At 42.8% G+C, this 22,326-nt stretch overlaps 1 protein-coding gene across 1 annotated transcript; it reads right to left on the bottom strand.

The window, feature by feature from the left end:
* Positions 1-12,715: 12,715 nt before the first annotated feature.
* On the bottom strand, positions 12,716-21,728 carry LOC130294532 (apolipoprotein A-I-like). The gene is made up of 3 exons (XM_056544465.1): positions 21,686-21,728; positions 19,042-19,186; positions 12,716-13,309 (listed from the first exon to the last, which is right to left on the bottom strand). The coding sequence occupies exons 1-3, from the start codon at positions 21,726-21,728 to the stop codon at positions 12,730-12,732; spliced, it is 768 nt and encodes a 255-aa protein (XP_056400440.1). The 3' UTR covers positions 12,716-12,729.
* Positions 21,729-22,326: the final 598 nt, after the last annotated feature.

Here is a 22,326-nt window from a genome sequence, read left to right as displayed (position 1 = left end):
GTGGTCTGAGGGCCTGGCCGGGTAAAGGGGCTGCTGCTACTGAGGATCCTGGACATGCACTGCTGTATGCGCGGCTCACGTACATACAGCAGAAAGCCTCCTCTATGTGTGAGACACATCTATGGCCTACCCAGAGAGAGGATGTGACCTCCAACGTCACTCATCGGCACCTGCTCTGTGGAGGATGGAAGATGTGGGCCCCTGCTGCGGAGTAGATCACTGCATGGAACATAATCAGGTGAGCACATTTTTTTTCCATCCTGGGGAGGGAATGGGGGGTTTTGGGGCTGGAGGGGAGAGGACTCTGTTGCCTACACCTACTGTGGGGGAACTCTGCTGCCTACACCTACTGTGGGGGAACTCTGCGGGCTACACCTACTGTGGGGGAACTCTGCTGCCTACACTTACTGTGGGGGAACTCTGCTACCTAAACCTACTGTGGGGGAACACTGCTGCCTACACCTACTGTGGGGGAACTCTGGTGCCTACACCTACTGTGGGGGAACTCTGCTGCCTACACCTAATGTGGGGGAACTCTGGTGCCTACATCTAATGTGGGGGGACTCTGCTGCCTACACCTAATGTGGAGGAACTCTGCTGCCTACACCTAATGTGGGAGAACTCTGCTGCCTACACCTAACGTCGGGTACTTCTTCTGCCTAGCTAACGTGGGGGATTATCTACTATATTCCTGCCTAGCTAATATGGGGACAAACTACCAAACTAATTGGAATATTGGTAAGATAATTATATATATATATATATATATATATATATATATATATATATATAGAGGCACACACACACATTAATATAGGAATGCATGTGTGTATATCCACGTACAGTGATACGCCTGAGCTAGGTCGGCCATCGGCTGGCGCAATGACGCAGTGCTGTGGGGCTGGTATTCAATCATTTCCAGGGCTAGATTTTATCCCCAGTCCGGCCCTGTCCTGGGTATACCTCTTTTTTATCTCTATAGTCCTTTCCCTAATTATGCTAATTAGGCTCAAGAGCCCAGAGGGCATTCCCCAATATGACAAGAAAGTGGCAACACAAGCAATATAGCTGCTCAATAACTTATTTTATATATATTCAAGAGATTGATACATCTCACAGGAAAAAATAATATTTACCCAAGTGCACAATAATATTTCAGCAGTGTCCAGCCGGAGATTTCATTAGCTCGCCAGGATCTCTATCTTGATATGACCTGTGTCCATGCGCACGGCCATCTCCTACACCCGAGGGTGTTTAAATAAATCACGATTGAGAACCTGGTGAGCTAATGAAATCTCCGGCTGGACACTGCTGAAATATTATTGTGCACTTGGGTGAATATTATTTTTTCCTGTGAGATGTATCAATCTCTTGAATATATATAAAATAAGTTATTGAGCAGCTATATTGCGTGTGTTGCCACTTTCTTTTGTTGAACACAGAGCGCTCAGGTGTAACCACGCTAATCCCATGCACATGGCCCCCGACCATTATCTTTAAGAGTCTAGGTAAGTCCAACCCATAGCCCTCATGCAGTTCTCATGCCAGTTTTTAATGCCGTCATTTGGGATTAAAACAAGAGCAGATAAAAGACATAAAAAGTATCAGTCTTTCCTTTTTAATTTTTTTTTCTGAATCCACACCTATTTTTTTTTAGCTCAAAACCTGCATGTGTGGTTCTAGTCTAACATGGTACTTTGGTTAAAGAGGCAAACTTACATGGTTTCACACTATCGTTGGTCACCTGTAAAAAACGCCCATCATGAACTTCCATCTAAAAGTCCCTAAAATGGCTGTCAAAATATCCCATTCATATCAATGGGATTTTTTGACCATCCTGCAGCACCAGTTATGTCCCGTTATGACTAACGGACGTTATTTTTGATGGCACAAAAAGCGGTACATGAACTAATTTTTGTCCCGTCAAAAATAACGGTGGAATAACGGATGTTAACATTTTAACATTTAAGTCTATGGGTGACGGATGTTCACAATTGACATCCATTTGTGCCCGTTATTTTAACGTCCTAACGTCCGTTATTAGCCGTTATTTGTGCTGCTCATGCTCAGAGCACAGCATCACAACCAGGAAATAAAATATTGGACATAAAATAAGGGATTATAATGGTGCATGATGGATGAAATAATGGGTGATAACAGATAGAACATGTCCGTTATCTTGATAGAATGTCAGTTAAAATAACGGACATTGGTCATCCGTTAGCATCCGTTAGGTTCAGTTATTTTGTCTATTTTTCATGACCTCTTTCAGCAGAAAAACGGCTGACAAAATGCAGGAACATGACAGTAGTGTGAAAGAAGCCTTACATATGCACTTTTTTTAATAACATTCTTTATGAGGAGTTTTACAACAAACAGTAAATGGTCATCACATCGTGCACATGTTGAGGTAAAGAGAATACCGTATTTATCGGCGTATAACACGCACCTTTTAGGCTAAAATTTTTAGCCTAAAGTCTGTGTGCGTGTTATACGCCGATACACCCCCAGGAAAGGCAGGGGGAGAGAGGCCGTCGCTGCCCGCTTCTCTCCCCCTGACTTCCCTGGCGTCTAGAGCGCTGCTGTCGGCCCTTCTCACCCCCTGGTTATCGGCGCCGCTGCCCGTTCTGTCCCCCTGACTAGCGCCGATAGCCAGGGGGAGAGAAGCTGCGCCGACAGCCAGGGGGAGAGAAGGGGCAGCGGCACCCATTGCCGGCGCCGCTCCCCCGTTGCCTCCCCCCATCCCCGGTGGCATAATTACCTGAGTCGGGTCCGTGCTGCTCCAGGCCTCCGTCGTGCGCCCCCGGCATCATTGCTATGCGCTGAACGGCGCGGCGCATGACGTCAGAGCGCCGTGCATAGCAACGACGCTGGGGACGCACGCCGGAGGCCTGGAGCAGCGCGGACCCGACTCAGGTAATTATGCCACCGGGGATGGGGGGAGGCAACGGGGCAGCGGCGCCGGCAATGGGTGCCGCTGCCCCTTCTCTCCCCCTGGCTGTCGGCGCCGCTTCTCTCCCCCTGGCTATCGGCGCCGGCACCGATAGTCAGGGGGACAGAACGGGCAGCGGCGCCGATAACCAGGGGGTGAAAAGGGCCGACAGCAGCGCTCTAGACCCCAGGAAAGGCAGGGGGAGAGAAGTGGGCAGCGACGGCCTCTCTCCCCCTGCCTTTCCTGGGGGTATATCGGGGTATACACGCGCACACACGCACCCTCATTTTATCATGGATATTTGGGTAAAAAACTTTTTTTACCCAAATATCCTTGGTAAAATGAGGGTGCGTGTTATAGGCCGGTGCGTGGTATACCCCGATAAATACGGTAATTTACAGAGCAACTTAAAGCAATACAATAAAGAAAGGTATGTATAAGCAGAGTTAAACAAGGGTGCGGAATGGATGAAATGTTCAACGTGCGGCTATGCAACTTAATTAGCAATAAGCACAATATTCGCGTACCGACCATAAGTGCTTAACCTCTTCAGGACCCATGACGTATGCATACATCATCACACCCTGGGTCTTAAGGACCCATGACGTATGCATACATCATGTCTTTTCCTGGTCTCCGCCGCTCACCCGGCGGAGATCGGAAGCGGATCCCTGCTGAAATCCTTCAGCAGGGATCCAGGGCAAATGCCGAGGGTGGCCATGTAGGCCCCCCATGTCGGCGATCGCCGCAAATCGCAAGGGAAATCGCCCTTGCGATCTGCGGCGATACCGGGCTGATCAGGTCTCTGGGACCCGACCGCCCGGTAATTTCGCATGATCCCGGCTGTCACAGACAGCCAGGACCATGCTAACGTATAGGAGCGAGGTGGCAAGCTTGCCACCTCCTCCTATTCCCTGCGATCTGTCGGTTAGTTAACCGACCAATCGCAGGAGGGGGGGCGGTTACTTCCTCCCGTCCTGCCCGGACCCTGGAAGTCCGGAGAGGACGGGAGGAAGACCGGAGGATGCGGCGGGGGACGGGGGAGTGCTGGGGAGCGGCCCCGGTACTTACTTCATCCCTGAAGACCCGGATCCCGGCGAGGAAGATGGCGGCGGCTGCGACAGGTGAGTAGATCTTCAGCCGCGGTCAGGCCCTCTACAGCAATGCACGTCGCCGTAAAGCGACATGCATTGCTGTATTGGGACCCTGTATACTACAACTCCAAGCATGCCCAGACAGCCCTTGGCATCTGGGCATGTTGGGAGTTGCAGTTTTGCAACATCTGGAGGTCCACAGTTTGGAGACCACTGTGCCCTTCCAGATGTTGCAAAACTACACATCCTCAGCATGCCCTTACTGCCCAGGCATGCTGGGAGTTGTAGTTCTGTAACATCTGGCCATTCAGATGTTGCAGAACTACAACTCCCAGCATGCCTGGACAGTTTTGGCATACTGGGAGTTGTAGTTTTGCAACATCTGGAAGGGCACAGATTGGGAACCACTGTATTAGTGGTCTGCAAACTGTAGTCCTCCAGATGTTGCAAACTACAACTCCAAGCATGCTGGGAGTTGTAGTTCGGCAAAATCTGGCTCTAAAGATGTTGCCGAACTACTACTCCCAGCATGCCTGAGAATGTTTGGGAGTTGTGGTTTTGCAACAACAGGAGGCACACTGGTTGGGAAACATTGTCTGTTTCCTAACTCAGTGTTTCCCAACCCGTGTGCCTCCAGCTGTTGCAAAACTATAACTACCAGCTTGCACTGATAGACTGTGCATGCTGGGAGTTGTAGTTTTGCAACAGCTGGAGGTCCCCCCCCCCCCCCCTGTGAATGTACAGGGTACATTCACATGGGCAGGGGGCTTACAGTGAGTATCAGGCTGCAAGTTTGCGATGCAGCAAATTTTGCGCGGCAGCTCAAACTCGTAGCGGGAAAATCGCTGTAACTCCCCCCTGCCCGTGTGACTGTACCCTAAAAACACTACACTACACTAACACAAAATAAAATAAAAAGTAAAAAAAACACTACATATACACATACCCCTACACAGCCCCCCTCCCCAATAAAAATGAAAAACGTCTGGTACGCCACTGTTTTCAAAATGGAGCCTCCAGCTGTTGCAAAACAACAACTCCCAGTATTGCCGGACAGCCGTTGACTGTCCAAGCATGCTGGGAGTTTTGCAACAGCTGGAGGCACCCTGTTTGGGAATCACTGGCGTAGAATACCCCTATGTCCGCCCCTATGCAAATCCCTAATTCAGGCCTCAAATGCGCATGGCGCTCTCTCACTTCGGAGCCCTGTCGTATTTCAAGGCAACAGTTTAGGGTCACATATGGGGTATCGCCGTACTCGGGAGAAATTGCCTTACAAATTTTGGGGGGCTTTTTCTCCTTTCACCCCTTATGAAAAGGTGAAGTTGGGGTCTACACCAGCATGTTAGTGTAAAAAAATAATTTTTTTACACTAACATGCTGGTGTTGCCCTATACTTTTCATTTTGACAAGAGGTAAAAGGGAAACAAGCCCCCCAAAATTTGTAATGCAACTTCTCCCAACTACGGAGATACCCCATATGTGGGCGCAAAGTGCTCTGGGGGCGCACAACAAGGCTCAGAAGGGAGAGTGCACCATGTACATTTGAGGTGATTTGCACAGGGGTGGCTGATTGTTACAGCGGTTTTGACAAACGCAAAAAAAAAAAAAAAAAACACATGTGACCCCATTTCGGAAACTACACCCCTCACGGAATGTAATGAGGGGTGCAGTGAGAATTTAAACCCCACTGGTGTCTGACAGATCTTTGGAACAGTGGGCTGCGCAAATTAAAAATGTTGTACAGCCCACTGTTCCAAAGATCTGACAGACACCAGTGGGGGGTAAATGCTCACTGTACCCCTTGTTATGTTCCTCAAGGGGTCTAGTTTCCAAAATGGTATGCCATGTGGAGGTTATTTTGCTGTTCTGGCACCATTGGGGCTTCCTAAATGCGACATGCCCCCGAGCAAAATTTGCTCTCAAAAAGCCAAATATGACTCCTTCTCTTCTGAGCATTGTAGTTCGCCCATAGTGCACTTCATGTCAACTTATGGGGTACCTCCATACTCAGAAGAGATGGGGTTACAAATTTTGGGGGGTATTTTCTGCTATTAACCCTTGCAAAAATGTGAAATTTGGGGGGAAACACACATTTTATTAAAAAAATTTAAATTTTTTTACATATGCAAAAGTCGTGAAACACCTGTGGGGTATTAAGGCTCACTTTATTCCTTGTTACGTTCCTCAAGGGGTATAGTTTCCAAAATGGTATGCCATGTGGGTTTTTTTTTCCTGTTCTGGCACCATAGGGGCTTCCTAAATGCAACATGCCCCCCAAAAACCATTTCAGAAAAACGTACGCTCCAAAATCCCCTTGTCGCTCCTTCCCTTCTGAGCCCTCTATTGTGCCCGCCGAACACTTTACATAGACATATGAGGTATGTGCTTACTCGAGAGAAATTGGGCTACAAATATAAGTATACATTTTCTCCTTTTACCCCTTGTAAAAATTCAAAAATTGGGTCTACAAGAACATGCGAGTGTAAAAAATGAAGAAAAAATTTTCTCCTTCACTTTGCTGCTATTCCTGTGAAACACCTAAAGGGTTAAAATGCTGACTGAATGCCATTTTGAATACTTTGGGGGGTGCAGTTTTTATAATGGGGTCATTTGTGGGGTATTTCTAAGATGAAGACCCTTCAAATCCACTTCAAACCTGAACTGGTCCCTAAAAAATTGTGATTTTGGAAATTTTGTGAAAAATTGGAAAATTGCTGCTGAACTTTGAAGCCCTCTGGCGTCTTCCAAAAGTAAAAACTAGTCAATTTTATGATGCAAACATAAAGTAGACATATTGTATATGTGAATAAAATAAAATAATATTTGGAATATCCATTTTCATTACAAGCAGAGAGCTTCAAAGTTAGAAAAATGCTAAATTTTCAAATTTTTCATCAAATTTTGGGATTTTTCACCAAGAAAGGATGCAAGTTACCAAAAATTTTTACCACTAAGTTAAAGTAGAATATGTCACGAAAAAACAATCTCGGAATCAGAATGATAACTAAAAGCATTCCAGAGTTATTAATGTTTAAAGTGACAGTGGTCAGATGTGCAAAAAATGGCCGGGTCCTAAGGTGTAAAATGGCTGGGTCCTTAAGGGGTTAAGGAACAAATGGTAATGAAACCAAACAAACATTAACTATAATTCCTGGGCTCCTGGAATAGGAATAAGGAGTATGCTGTAGTGTAATCCCCAAGGATCAATAGGTGTCAGGCATTGGGTAGGCCTGAGGTAAGTGGTGTTTATACTTATAGACTCTTAAATTTGAGCCACTTTGACTAAGCAGTAGAAAAGCGGTGCAGTTGGTTATTAGCCAAGGCTATAGAGCATTCCCTCACATAATTGTAGTGGGTGGCATTGATTAAATGTTGGAGATGGGGGATCTCCCAGCTTTTCCATCTGGAGGCTATGTTGGTTTTGGCTACTGTTAAAAAGTGTATAATCACTGGTACGTCAGGTAGGGGAACGTCACCTTACTGTTGGTAGAGCAATGCAGTCTCTGAGCCCCTTGTACAGTAAAGAACGCTTATATGGTGAATTGAGCCCCTTTACATTAAAAGATAACAGCTTAAATACCATGGTTGATACAAATAGGGGAGCAATGGAAGCAGCGGTAGGCAATAAAAGGATAGTCTCTCTTCTCAGGCAGGCAAATCAACCCAAATACAGGCCAGGGGCACACATAAGAAATCATAAGTACAGTCAGATCCACAGGAGCCAGTAAACAGAACACAACAAAAAAAAAAACGGCAATGGGCAAAAGGGATGCAATACTGAGAGAGATGAAACAGGAAAATACAGTGTAGCAGACATATAAGTAAGATGAGATCTTACAAAAGTGTGCAGCAGGTTACTAGAATGATATATCACACATAGACGCAGGTCAAGCTCCATCAGGCGTGTAGATTCCTCATCTCCAAGGAGGCTGCAATAGGTGGAGATCATTTGCGTTCACGAGAGTGCTCAGGCGCCGAAATAGGAACGTTCCATGCTTGACATGAAGCGTCTACTTCAGGTGGAGATTGAGCTGCCCCCACTTGCATTGGATGTCATGGTCGTGAAGAAAATGTATAAGTAGAAAATGCTCTACTGCATTCTATCGTAAAGGCTAAAAGGTCTCTGAAGATTTGAAGGTAGCGAAGTCTATCCAGTAAATACGGTTTCGCTCTGGCAGCAGCCATAATGTGGTCTTTGGTGCGGTAAAAATGGACTTGGAGGATTACATCCCTAAAGACTGATGCAAGAAGAGCTTTGGCTTTGGGGGGCCGGTGAGCTCTATCAATAAAGAGGTCCCGATCTGACACTTGCGGAACTAGGAGTGAAAAAAAGTCTGTGAGGAATCCTTCCCATTGATGGAAGGCTTGATGGAGTCTGGCACTCCTCGGATCTGGAGGTTGTTTCTCCCCGAACTATCCTCTATGTCTGCCAATTTACATTTTAAGGGTGCATTCATATTGAGTAATACTCGCTGAATTTCCGCACGCATAATTCCACAAGCAGAGATTCAGTCTGGCAGGACCGCGCGGCACTGCCAGACTGATAGACCCCAACCGATAAAAACTTTTGATATGTCTCTTTGCAGGAGCATAAATAAAGGGGGTGTGGAGGTAGCAGTCGCACTAGGGCCTTGGTGCCTAAGGCACATCTGCCACATGAGAGACCAATATTATAATTAGCACATGGGGCCCTGTTGCACATTTTGCATTGGGGCCCAGAAAATGCAAGTTGCACCTCAATCTGTATATATATATAAAAAGTTGTTATAAATGACAGTGCTCATTTAAGTATCACAAAAAACTGTGTGCACTGGCAAATACACCAAACACAGTCAATAGTAGACTATGTTCAGTCCACTACACTCAATGGATCCAGTGTGGGTAAGCTTTGGTATACGTTGGTATATTGTTCAGCTTAGTTTGCTGACATTTACCACAACCATAACACTAGTTTCACATGTGTACCTAGCATAAGAGATAAAGTAATGACTGCTAAAATATATTGCAGAACATCCAAACACAAGTTTATTTTACCAGTTGGATATCGAAGTCTAAAAAGTGAGGTTCAAACTCCTCTATAGACAAAGCTGGATACACGCTGTGTTTGTTTGGCAGTGTACACTTCACTATGAAGAAACTCTCTGTATTGAGATCCCCAGAATGAGCATGGAGAATCACACAGTAGACTTATAATGGGGCCGTCTAGTGATGCTGGACTGAGACCACACGCTTTTCCCAACTCATTCTAATGACCGTGGGAGTCTCAACACTGAGTCCCTAACCGATTAATACTTTTGACTTGACGTGATATGTCAAATGTTTTTTCTAAATGATAGGGGAACTTTATGGCTAGGGCTACATGAGATCCATTCTCGATGGATTTCTGACTATTGTCGGGCCACTTAAAGGCTGCAATGTGACCCTATGTCAGTGTTTCCCAACCAGGGTGCCTCCAGGTGTTGCAAAGCTACAACTCCTAGAATGCCTGGACAGCCAAAGGCTGTCCTGGCATGCTGGGAGTTTTATTTGCAACATCTGGAGGCACCCTGGTTGGGAAACACTGCCTTATGTATTTACATTAACTGTGATGCAGCACTATTCAGGCAGCACAACATGACCTGTATAGTGTAAGTTTGCATTTCTTATGTTGTTTTGTTCCCCACTGTGCAAAACCCTTAATATTTTTACGTTTTTATAATGTTCACACTGCAGAATTTCTGCATGAAAAATCTGCATGAATTTATAGCTAATTCACTTTAATGGAATTCCAGCAGCGGAAATTCTGCCATGTGAATGGGACAGCAAAATCCCATTGAAGTGTGTTGGCAATAAATTTCTGCAGAATCTTCATGCAGAATTCCATGCAGAAATCCTAGTTTATGAACATAGCCTAAAGGGATGTAGTATAGGAACATCTTAAGGCTCCCTGTTTGGGAAACACTGCTTTATGCACTTTATGGGTGCTCTGCCAAGGGGCCTATGTTTTATCTTTCAGAGGTGCTTAAGCCTGGCTGCCTACCTACCGGCCTAAAGGGGGGGAAGGTCTAACTACCTAATATGGAGGGTGGAATAGGGGGGATTTACCTATTTACCTAGCTGAGATGGAGGGAGGGAAGGGGAGGGGAGCCCTGATTACCTACCTAATATAAAGGGGAGGATCTATCTAATATGGAGGGGGCACAGAAGGGGCCTTAATGGTTTATGAGGGCACAAAGGTGGCCAAACTACTGAATAAGGGCAAAGAGAGGGCCTAACTACTGTATGTGGGCATGGAGGGGGCATAACTACTGTATGTGGGCATGGAGGGGGCCTAACTACTGTATGTGGGCATGGAGGGGGCCTAACTACTGTATGGGGACACAGAGGGGGTCTAACTACTGTATGTGGGCACTTTTACTTTGTGAGGCAATGTTGATGACAAATATTTATAGAAGTGAGGATGGTGCTGAAGGGAGGAGCCTAAAATGTATGTCTGACAGATTCTGCGGTGACAAGTCTTGGCCGGCAGAAGTCTTCATGATGACCTGGACAGAAGAAAAGTAAAAGTGAACGACTCTGATCAAAGAAGACGTCACCTATGATTCACTTAGAGAAGACGTCACCTGTCATTCACTGGATGTAACTGTAAGCATTTATCTGGTCTGTAGTGCCTGTGTATTGTTGCTATGAACTATAGAAACAAAAAGACAAGAGGAGCGCGATCCTAGTGCAATACCATTAAAAATTCAGGCAACGTTTGCAATAAATTTATGCTCACCGGAATGTGTTATGCTTAGAGCATAACACCTATGACAGCTCATCAGATAGCGGGTCAGCAGCTTTGGAGCACCCGATCCTCCCGGGGAGTCGGCAGGCAGAGTAGAACTTGGTAGCAAAAAGGAAAATATTTCTCCAGACACAGGCGCTTCTCCCAACAAAAAGTTTTCTTTATTCCATAAAAGTTGGTGTAAAAGATTAAAAAGCACTTTCCAAAGTGCTTGAAAGTGCTTTTTAATCTTTTACACCTATTTTTATGGAATAAAGAAAACTTTTTCTTAGGAGAAGCGCCTGTGTCTGGAGAAATATTTTCCTTTTTGCTACCAAGTTCTCTTCTGTGTATTGTTGCTGTCTACCTGTATATTATCACTGTATGGGGTAAATCTTGATCTTTGCATAGTGGATTTTTTTTCAGTAGCAGTGTGGGAGTATTAGTCATTCTGTGGTGGTAGTGGTCATGGTGTGGTGGTATTATTTGTCCCTTGTATACTAGTATTATTGATGATAGCGATCTCAGTATACAGAATTTGGTCAGTAACAATATGATGGTAATATGTTTGATGATAATATTCTTCCTTGTATACTTCTAATATTAGTAATATTGGTCGGTATACAGGATTTGCTCAGTAACAGTATGATGGTAATATGTATGGTGATAATATTCCTCCTTGTATACTGGTATTATTGGTAATATTTGTCTCAGTACATGGGATTTGGTCAGTAACAGTATGATGGTAATATGTATGGTGATAATATTTCTCTTGTATACTGGTATTATTGGTAATATTTGTCTCAGTACATGGGATTTGGTCAGTAACAGTATAATGGTAATATGAATTTATTTCTCCTTGTACACTGGAATTCTGGTTAATATTGGTTTCAGTACAGTATAGTGGGCTTTCACAGGCAATGCTATAGTCCCTCCATAGAACCTTCCCTTTCAAACATTGCTGCCATTTTTCACTATAATGTAGTGTTGCACCATTTTACTTTTTTAATTTGTGGACTGTGATTGGGTCTTTGACATTGGCACCATTTTATTGAAACATTTGGCAAAGTACTAGTGTATTCCTTCTGTGATAATTTCCAGGGCTGGTTTTTATGTTTTTTCTTCTTCTTTTTTTAAAGAAATCAGCTGTTTTTCTAAGGCCATGTTTACACAATGGAATTCCTGAGCTCTGAGTTCTGCTCTGAAATTCTGTTGCAGCAGTGTCCCATTGTTTTCATGTGGATTCTGCTGCACCACGCACATGGCGGAATTTCCGCAGTGGAAATATCTGTTGCGGAAAACTCGATATGTCAATTTTTTACTGCAAAATCCTCTGGGTAATGCATTGCCGTATATGTAGATGGCACATTTCCGAGTGGTCCTAGCACTGGTATGTTCTACCTGTGCCCACTATTTTAGAAATGTCTGCTCGTGTTTTCTGTGCGAACATTCTGCTAATATTCTGCCATGTACATTATGCTGGATGACCATTTAAGTGCACTAGACTTGTGTGCATCAGTCCTTATATATTACCTAGCCCAGATTTTCTTTTTATGTCCCCTTGGGCTTTAGGCTTGGTTTTAATTTGGCTTCTATTTTAGATAACTCCCAGTGCAGTTTTTGAGCCACAGCCAGAAGTGAATTCAAAAGGAATGGGAAATATAAACGAAGGACTTATACTTCTCATTCCTACTGGATCCACTTCTGGCTTTGACTTTTGGTATCCAAAAACGCTGTCAAATGGAAACCCAGCCTAATAGTCTAAATAAAATGTATAATAAAGCAATTATCAGTCATTAAGCATTGATGAAAATGTAATTTAATAAACTGAACAGAGATATTACACTGAAGACTTTAAGAAGCCATGTAGTGAAAATCTTAGGTATGGATTTAAAGGAAGAAGTCATGAGAGTTAGAAATCACATTTCTTCATTGCTTTTCTTCTGTTGCCCTCCTTACAAGTTTTCAAATGCTTCTGCCAGTTCCTTAAGGAACTTCTCCACGTTTTCTTGGAATTCCTTACGATCTGGGAATTTCTGTTTTAAGTTTTCGATGTGAGGCTCAGCTTGTTCCCGTATCTTCTCCACATTCTTCTCTACATCCTGCTTCAGCTCCGAATAATCCTTCAGTAACTCACCCTGGAAATCTTTATGATATCTCTCATATTCTGCATGGACTTCATCCACATAGGGTTGCAGTTTTACGCGCAGGCTGTCAATCTCACCGCGCAACGCATCCCGGCCTTTTTCTGCAACGCTTTCCAGATTTTCAAAGAAATTAACTACATGCTTACTTATTCCAGCCACAAGATGAGATCCAGCCGGCAATATTTCTTTTGCTGCTCTCGTAAGATGTTCTTCCAAAGCATCATCAAAATCCTTCAGAATGGGGACTACCTTTGTCCTGAAGGTTGGGAACTTCTCATGAAGCTGTTCATCGAATTTCTTGTAAACTGCCTCATAGTAACCTTCAATTGCTTCCTCTAGTTTGTTCGCATGTTTCTTTGCAGTTTGCAGCCTCTCTTCAAAATGAAATCTGGGAACAAATATGTAGGTACATTTACATTAAATAAAAATAGTCAATACATACATTTCTACATGGACATATGTAACAGATGGCCCAATGCCACCCAAGACTACATGTAACCTGGAAATCATCTTCAATATTACATTTGCTAGAAGTGCCGATTCTATAACAAGTAGACAGCTTATTAAGGTTTCTGGTTCTATTATAATGGACTCCCTAAGTTTCTTGCTGTCATTTTACTTTCGACAAAGACTTTTATCTAATCAAAAAAAAAAAAAGATATAACTCAGCTCACATCCCTTGTGATTAAAGGGGTACTCCACTGGAAAAAAATTTTTTTAAATCAACTGGTGCCAGAAAGTTAAACAGATTTGTAAATTACTTCTATTTAAAAATCTTAACCCTTACAGTACTTATCAGCTGTTGTATGTTCCACAGGAAGTTCTTTTCTTTTTGAATTTCCTTTCTGTTTGATCACAGTACTCTCTGCTGACACCTCTGTCAATGTTAGGAACTGTCCAGAGTAGGAGCAAATCCCCATAGCAAACATATGCTGCTCAGGACAGTTCCTAAAATGGACAGAGGTGTCAGCAGAGAGCAGTGTGGTCAGACAGAAAGGAAATTCAAAAAGAAAAGAACTTCCTGTGGAGCAAACAGCAGCTGATTAGTACTGGAAGGATTAAGATTTTTAAATAGAAGTAATTTACAAATTTACAGTTTAACTTTCTGGCACCAGTTGATAAAAAAAAATAAAAAAATAAAAAAAGGTTTTCCAGGGGAGTACCCCTTTAAGGTGCAAAGGCGGACAAATAGGTTAAGAGCTCAGAGTGCAAGAGCCGGTTGTACCCGGTTTGAAGTAACAGGTAGAGGTTAAAAAAAAAGGTTAGGAAGATTCTTTTCAGTTAATACATCATATGCAATGAAAGTATAAAAAAAAATAAGTGAACAGAAAATAGTGTATAAAACCGTAAGTGAAACACCAAAGTGTTTTGAGCTATATAGCTCTTATGCATGGCATTGAGTTTATGGGTGAACCCCCTCTTATATACTACTTATACAGATATGTCAATGGGCAATATTCCCAGAAGGGAAGGCATTCCATGGTGACGTATAGCATGTGGATCCAAGCGAAAACCAGAACGGACGTCAGAAAAAGAGAAACTATGTACAGGATTGAAGTTACAATTACAAGCTAGTGCTTAAAGGGGTACTCCGGTGGAAAACAAATTTCTGGTGCCAGAAAGTTAAACAGATTTGTAAATTAATTCTATTTAAAAATCTTAATCCTTCCAGTACTTATCAACTGCTGTATGCTCCACAGGAATTTGTATTTCTTTCTGGAATTCTTTTCACTCTGACCACAGTGCTCTCTGCTGACACCTCTGTCCATTTCAGGAACTGTCCAGAGTCAGTCCCCGTAGCAAACCTCTCCTGCTCTAGACAGTTTCTGATACAGACAGAGGTGTCAGCAGAAAAGAACTCCAGAAAGAAATACAACTTCCTTTGGAGCATACAGCAGCTGATAAGTACTGGAAGGATTAAGATTTTCAAATAGAGGTAATTTACAAATCTGTTTAACTTTCTGGCCCCAGTAGAATTACATTTTTTTGTTTTCCACCGGAGTACCCCTTTAAGGTGTGAACAGACACATGGCATTATATCAATGAATCATGCGATAATGTTCAGATGTAAGAGCGTGGAGTTGTCAAGGACAGAGAGGCAACGTCATTACTAAATATACTACATATGCATACAGAAGTATAAAATGCAAGAAGAACACAGATAACTAAGAAAGGCAAGGTTAATGATATATAAACGTACATTGTGCATAAATATGATGTTAACTGTGTTAAGATTGTAATATGTTTGGTATGAGCAATATGAATTACATCTAGCTGCTTTCCTTATACAGTGGTCCCTCAAGTTACAATATTAATTGGTTCCAGGACGACCATTGTATGTTGAAACCATCGTATGTTGAGACCATAACTCTATGGAAACCTGGTAATTGGTTCTGAAGCCACCAAAATGTCATCCAAAAATAGGAAAATGTGAGGATTAAAGAAAATTAAAGATTAAAGAAGATAACTAATACAGATAAAGCAAATCCTTACATATAAAAGTAAGGCTGGGTTCACACTACGTTTTCTCCCATACGGGAGCGCATACGGCAGGGGGGAGCTAAAAGCTCGCGCTCACGTATGTCACCGTATGCGCTCCCGTATGTCATTCATTTCAATGAGCCGACCGGAGTGAAACGTTCGGTCCGGTCGGCTCATTTTTGCGCCGTATGCGCTTTTACAACCGGACCTAAAACCGTGGTTGACCACAGTTTTAGGTCCGGTTGTAAAAGCGCATACGGCGCAAAAATGAGCCGACCGGACCGAACGTTTCACTCCGGTCGGCTCATTGAAATGAATGACATACGGGAGCGCATACGGTGACATACGGGAGCGCAAGCTTTTAGCTCCCCCCTGCCGTATGCGCTCCCGTATGGGAGAAAACGTAGTGTGAACCCAGCCTAAGAAAGCTTGCAGCTGGGAGCTGTAATCACTGTCTATTTCAGTGTTTCCCAAAGAGGGTGCCTCCAGCTGTTGCAAAACTACAACTCCCAGCATGCCCGGGCAGCCTTCGGCTGTCCGGGCATGCTGGGAGTTGTAGTTTTGCAACAGCTGGAGGCACCCTCTTTGGGAAACACTGGTCTATGTAGAGGACAGGAGCTTCTTCAGGATCCTGTACAGAACATGCAATGTCCTAAAAAATGGAAAATGGAGCCGCACTCACCTGGTGTCCAAAGGAGCAGCTAACTCTGACCCAGGTAAAGAGTGCAGAACATGCAATACCTCCCTCTACTGTAGGGGGCGCTACCAGATAACAGTCAGTGCATACACTTAAGGAATACAGGGGTTTTACCAGTGAATGTCCATTCTGAAATATCGATTCTTCCAGCCATTGAAACGTTTTGCAGATTCCATAGCATTGTATGTTGAGTCTGGTTTCAAGTTACGATGGTCCAGAAAAGACCATTGTATGTTGAAACTATTGTATGTTGAGGCCATTGTAAGTTGAGGGATCACTGTATACCGATGTCGAGGATTCTACATCCAAATTCTTGAATTTTTTTGTATTTTTTATATGTTTGTACATATAAATGTATATGTTGTTTAAGTGCCTATGCAGCTTTTTGGCATTTGCTTTCACGGATTCTTAGGTTCATGATATGTATTCTATTATCACATAACTGTTTAATTCACCAAATGAGCTATGTTTGCATTTGTTGTTGATCCAGTTTATATTTTGCAATTCATTTACCGTATTTTTCGCCGTATAAGACACACTTTTTCTTCCCCAAAACTGGGGGGGGAAAAGTTGGTGCGTCTTATAAGGCGAATACACACCTATCGTGGCGGTCCCTGCGGCCATCAATGGCCGGGACCCGCGGCTAATACAGGACATCACCAATCGTGGTGATACCCTGTATTAACCCTTCAGACGCAGCGATCAAAGCTGACCACCTCGTCTGAAGCGAAAGTGACACTAACCCGGCTACTCAGTCGGGCTGTTCGGGACCGCCGCGGTGAAATCGTGGCGTCCCGAACAGCTTACAGGACACTGGGAGGGACCTGCCTCCTCGGTGTCTGCTCTGTGCCGGGATCCCCTGCATGGTCGGCGCTCTCCTTCGACGTCATTGCGTCATCGCGCACGCCGTCCCGTCATCCAATAGGAGCGGCGTGCGTAGCGACGTGATGACGGTGACGGAGAGCGTGGATCCTGGGGAAAAGACGTCCGGAGCCACCTCTGGGACGCGGCGACAGCGATGGAGCGACATCCAGGGCAGCGAGGACGAGCGGTGACGGGTCCGGAGCGGCGGGGACACGTGAGTACTACCTCCTATACCAGTGGTCTTCAACCTGCTGACCTCCAGGTGTTGCAAAACTACAACTCCCAGCATGCCCGGACAGCCAACGGCTGTCCGGGCATGCTGGGAGTTGTAGTTTTGCAACATCTGGAGGTCCACAGGTTGAAGATCACTGTTGGGTTCAGAATCTTTTTATTCAAGATTTTGGACCGTTAAAATAGGGTGTGTCTTATATGCCGGTGCTTCCTATAGGGCCAAAAATACGGTACTTATTTCACACTGTTTGCTAATCTCTGTAATATACGATGTACCAGCGTGGCAATTTGTTCCTGGGAGTGCATGTAATTTGTTATCACTTTGTCGAATTTTATATAGGTAGCATATTGCTCCTGCCACACATATTACAATAGTAACACAGATTACATTATATTTATGCACTATGCACTATTATAGCTCATTAACAATGCCTTACCACTCATGCTAATCTGAACTGAGCTCTTAATATTATTAGTAGGATCTACAGTAAATCATTATCTGTGTTCTTACTTTTGCATGTTATACTTGCTGCATAACTTCTGTATGCATGCATATGTAGTACATGGAAATTACGTTGAAATTACATCTCTGTCCTTTACAATTCCATGCTCTTACATCTGCACATTATCACATGATTCATTTATATAATGCCAGGTATATGTACACACCTTAAAGGGGTACTCCGGTGGAAAAAAAAAAAAAAAAAAAAAAAAATATATATATATATATATATATATATATATATATATATACATACATATATATATATATATATATATATATATATATATATATTTTAAATCCACTGGTGCCAAAAAGTTAAACAGATATGTAAATAAATTCTTTTTAAAAATCTTAAATCCTACCAGTACTTATCAGTTGCTGTATATTACAGAGGAAGTTCTTTTCTTTCTGACCACAGTGCTCTCTGCTGACACTTCTGTCCGTGTCAGGAACTGTCCAGAGCAGGAGAGGTTTGCTATGCTCCTGCTCTGGACAGTTCCTGATACAGACAGTGGTGTCAGCAGAGAGCACTGTGGTTAGACAGAAAGAACTATACAACTTTCTCTGTAGTATACAGCAGCTGAGAAGTACTGGTAGGATTAAGATTTTTAAATAGAAGTAATTAAGAGATTAAAGGGATTATCCAGTAATAGAAAATCAGAGCTAATTTTGTTCCAAAACAGAACCACACCTTTCCTCATGTTTTGTGTGTGGTATTACAACTTGACTCCATTTACATCAATAAAACTAAGCTGCAATACCACACACAACCTGAGGACAAGGGTGGCGCTGTTTTATTTATTTATTTTTTTTGTTTTGTTTTTCAAGAAATCAGCATTGTTCTTCTTATTCTGAATAATCCCTTTAAAAATGCATTTTAAAAAAAAAACTTTTTTTTCGCAAATGCATTTTGCTATTCACCCTAATTGATCAAAAAATTGCAGACAGTTTTACATACTTAAAACAAATATATAACAATGCATTACAAAAACCTCTACAGACTACAACAGGTCATTCATTAATCTGCTGAGCTGTTCCATTATCACTGTCATCTACACATACATCACACTTCTAGGCAACTTCAGATTTAAGATGCACATTTATGTTACTAAGACCATTAAAATTCTAAGAGGGTAGGTACTAGTCATTCTTGCCTGGCCATCTCGGACAATATCCTGTGACCATTGATGCACACTAATAGGCTATTAAATGTAAGTTATCTACAAAAATCCACCTTAGCAAAATGACATCTTCAACTCTGGACTTTACTATGCACTAACTAAGGGACGAATTGTGTTATTTTGTATATTAATAGTCATGAAAATTGAGGGAATTTTCTTACTCCTTTGCAATTTTGCTGCGATCAAGGTTTTTCCAAAGGTCTAATATTATTGCAATTCCATCCTTTGCAATCTTCTCTATTGTTTTGTCTGAATGTGGTTCCTGGTGAGGTTCATCCTGTTGCCAAAAGTAGCGCCCCTGTGCCCCTGCAAGACAAAGAGAATGTCACAAGGAACCCAAAAAAACCTAAATCTGTTTAGAAATAGTCTGTTAGTATATATAGCAAAGACAAAACAAAAAAAACAGAAAAGGTGCGCAGCAATGTGCCGTTAATTCTGATGCGATAAGAAGCAATAGCAGATGTTTGTAGTCTGCTCACCTGGTGGTGGTGTACTGAGAGTACAACACTTATCAGAGCCTATCGCCCGATCGTGGGGCAGTCAGCCGGGGTGCAGCCAGGAGCGGTCCCGTCCGGAGTGGATCTCAGGTCGGTGTGGCAAGTAGAGGTGAAGTCCTCAACAGTGGACAGATACAAATGCTCCAGTCGGCGCTTCTCCCGTACTTATCCAGGGGGGATCAGGATTAAATATGGGCTACTCGGATTATCGAGTGTTGAAGAAAGCAGAATTTAATTTATTTGGATAAAAGCGCTATAGGACTATGCATTTCGAGGGGAGGGACCCCCTCTTCATCAGGTCCAGTCGCTGGACCTGATGAAGAGGGGGTCCCTCCCCACGAAACGTGTTGTCCTATAGCGCTTTTATCCAAATAAATGTAATTCTGCTTTCTTCAACACTCGATAATCCGAGTAGCCCATATTTAATCCTGATCTCCCCTGGATAAGTACGGGAGAAGCGCCGACTGCAGCATTTGTATCTGTCCACTGTTGCAGACTTCACCTCTGTTAGTATATATGGCATCTTTATGTATACAAAGTGCTATAAGTGACTCATGTTAATGGTATAAAATATACAATTCTCTATCACCCATGGTTTCTCTAATAACACATATTTTTACAGGAGGAGAGTTGTAGCTGTCAGAAACCTCTGCTGCAGATGATCTGTTGGGAAAGCAATAGGAGTGGACATTCAAAGGCTAACTTATCCATTGTATATTTCTCCACTGGAAGCTCTTGGGCACCCGTCTGTCTGGCCTTACAGACCTTAGACCAGGCACAGACAACCTTCGGCACTGCAGATGTTTTGGACTACATCTATCATGATGTTCTTACAGTCGAAATGCTACCAAAGCGTCATGGGAGATATAAAACATCTGCAGAGCCGACGGTTGCCTCTACCTGCCTTAGATTTTAGTCACATGGGCAGCTTGTCATTTTCATGCTGCTGGAAACACAGCACAGTGACAGGTTCCCTTATTACAATGATTTATAATTCACTTTGACACAATATTACAGGTATTATAGTCATAAATCCTGGAAACAGGGCTGTGGGCCCCTCTGGCCTGGATTGATAGATTTCTCCTAACCCAACAGGTATGGTAGGGACCCAGCTGACTTTTATGCACCCCCCCCCCCCCCCCCAAGCAGGTTTTATTACTATGATTCCTCTGAAAATTCACAGCATTTCAGAGTAAATCATGTAAATTTGTAATTGTACTATGTTGCCAGACCAGGCGGGTGTCATGCATGCAGTTATGGGACCCTATACCTCACCTGGATAAAGATGTACTCGAGGTTTAGTGTCCCCAACCAGGCGACATTTTCTCTTTTAAAGATTTGTGAGGTTAAAAAATGTACTTCCTGCTTTATTCCTACATTTTCAGCCTCCATTTTGTGATTCACAGCATCTACTGTGGGAACTTGAAGTCACTTTTTCTGAGGCTGACATTGAGCATCTCAATCCACATTTACTGAGATAGTCTAATGCTATGAGGTATGGGTATGGCTGCTGAAATCCCGAATGTCTGTTATCATCAGTGGAAAAAAACAGCGTAGTCTTGCATTTCTCCCGCAGAGGATAAAGTAGTAATATATGACGTCTATTCAAAATGTGTGACTATGTAATAGAGGGCTTATGAACAGGGGTTGCCATGTTGGGAATATCCCTTAAAGGGTACCTCTCATCAAAAGAAAACTTTTGATATATTATAGATTAATGTATGCAGAATAACTTTACAATTGCATGTTATTAAAAAATATGCTTCTTTCTAATTAATTTTCCACTTTGAAGAAATGACCACTAGGGGTCTCCCTACCAGTCCTGGCAGCAAGCATTTCAGACTCATGCTGGAGTCCTAAATACTACGAGCTGCCAGTCTGCTTTGTTCACAAAGGAGAACACTCAGAGCTGCCAGCTTGCTTTGTTCACAGCCTCTTTGGCTGTGAACAAAGCAGGCTGGCAGCTCTGAGTGTTTAGGACTCCAGCATGAGTCAGAAATGCTTGCTGACAGGACTGATCGGGAAAAATACAATAGAAAGAAGCATATTTTTCATTAACATGCTATTGGAAAGTTATTCAACATTCATTAATCTAAAATATATCAAAAGTTTATTTGAAGAGAGGTACCCTTTAAATATATATATATCTTCAACATTAAATGCAAATAGGAATCAGAGTAGTTGAACTAATACAAAACCCAGTAGATAGCAGTAAGAAAGAGGTTTGGAGCACATAAGTAGATATAAAGCTGGAGATAAGTGTAATTCAGTATTACTTATCATGCAAATGTACCAAGAGTCATCTTACCAGTGAAGAAGAGCACGGCTACAGATAGTAGCAAGACCTTCATGCTTAAACAGACCCTTCAGTACGCCACCTGTTCATGACAAAGATAATGATATCTAAAGAGTAATAACATCTTATAAAGTGATGGTATACCGCTAGGACCTCAGACTGGGCAAGACAATGACCCTAAGCACACAGCCAAGACAACACAAGAGCGGCTTAGGGACAACTATGTAAATGTCATTGAGTGTCCCAGCCACAGTCCTGACTTGAACCCAATTACTCTGAGTAAGTTTTTTTCAATGTGAATTAATAGATAAAATAACATGATAAATACTGGTAAAATAATAATTGAATAATGAAACATTTCCCTATTCCAAATGTTATCAAAAACATCAACAAGAGCAAAGACATAAACAGATTACTTACAGTTTTGGGAAAATCCAGATGTTGAGTGAATGTGGTTGCTGCATGACTGGCATATATAGTGATTTTATCACCCATTCAAGGGCACCAACCCAATCAGATTATACAGACACGTTTAATACAAAGTTCAAAAATACCAATAACACAGTACACGAATACAGAAGACAGAAATGACAAAGTGGATGGGCAGGTGCACAATCCATAAGGTACAATAAGGTTAGCAGTAGACATGTGCA

The sequence above is a fragment of the Hyla sarda genome, chromosome 10, assembly GCF_029499605.1.
Source record: "Hyla sarda isolate aHylSar1 chromosome 10, aHylSar1.hap1, whole genome shotgun sequence".
Taxonomy (NCBI): Eukaryota; Metazoa; Chordata; class Amphibia; order Anura; family Hylidae; genus Hyla; species Hyla sarda.
Note: the sequence above shows the minus strand (reverse complement) of the source record. Positions and strands in the feature narration are given on the sequence as shown.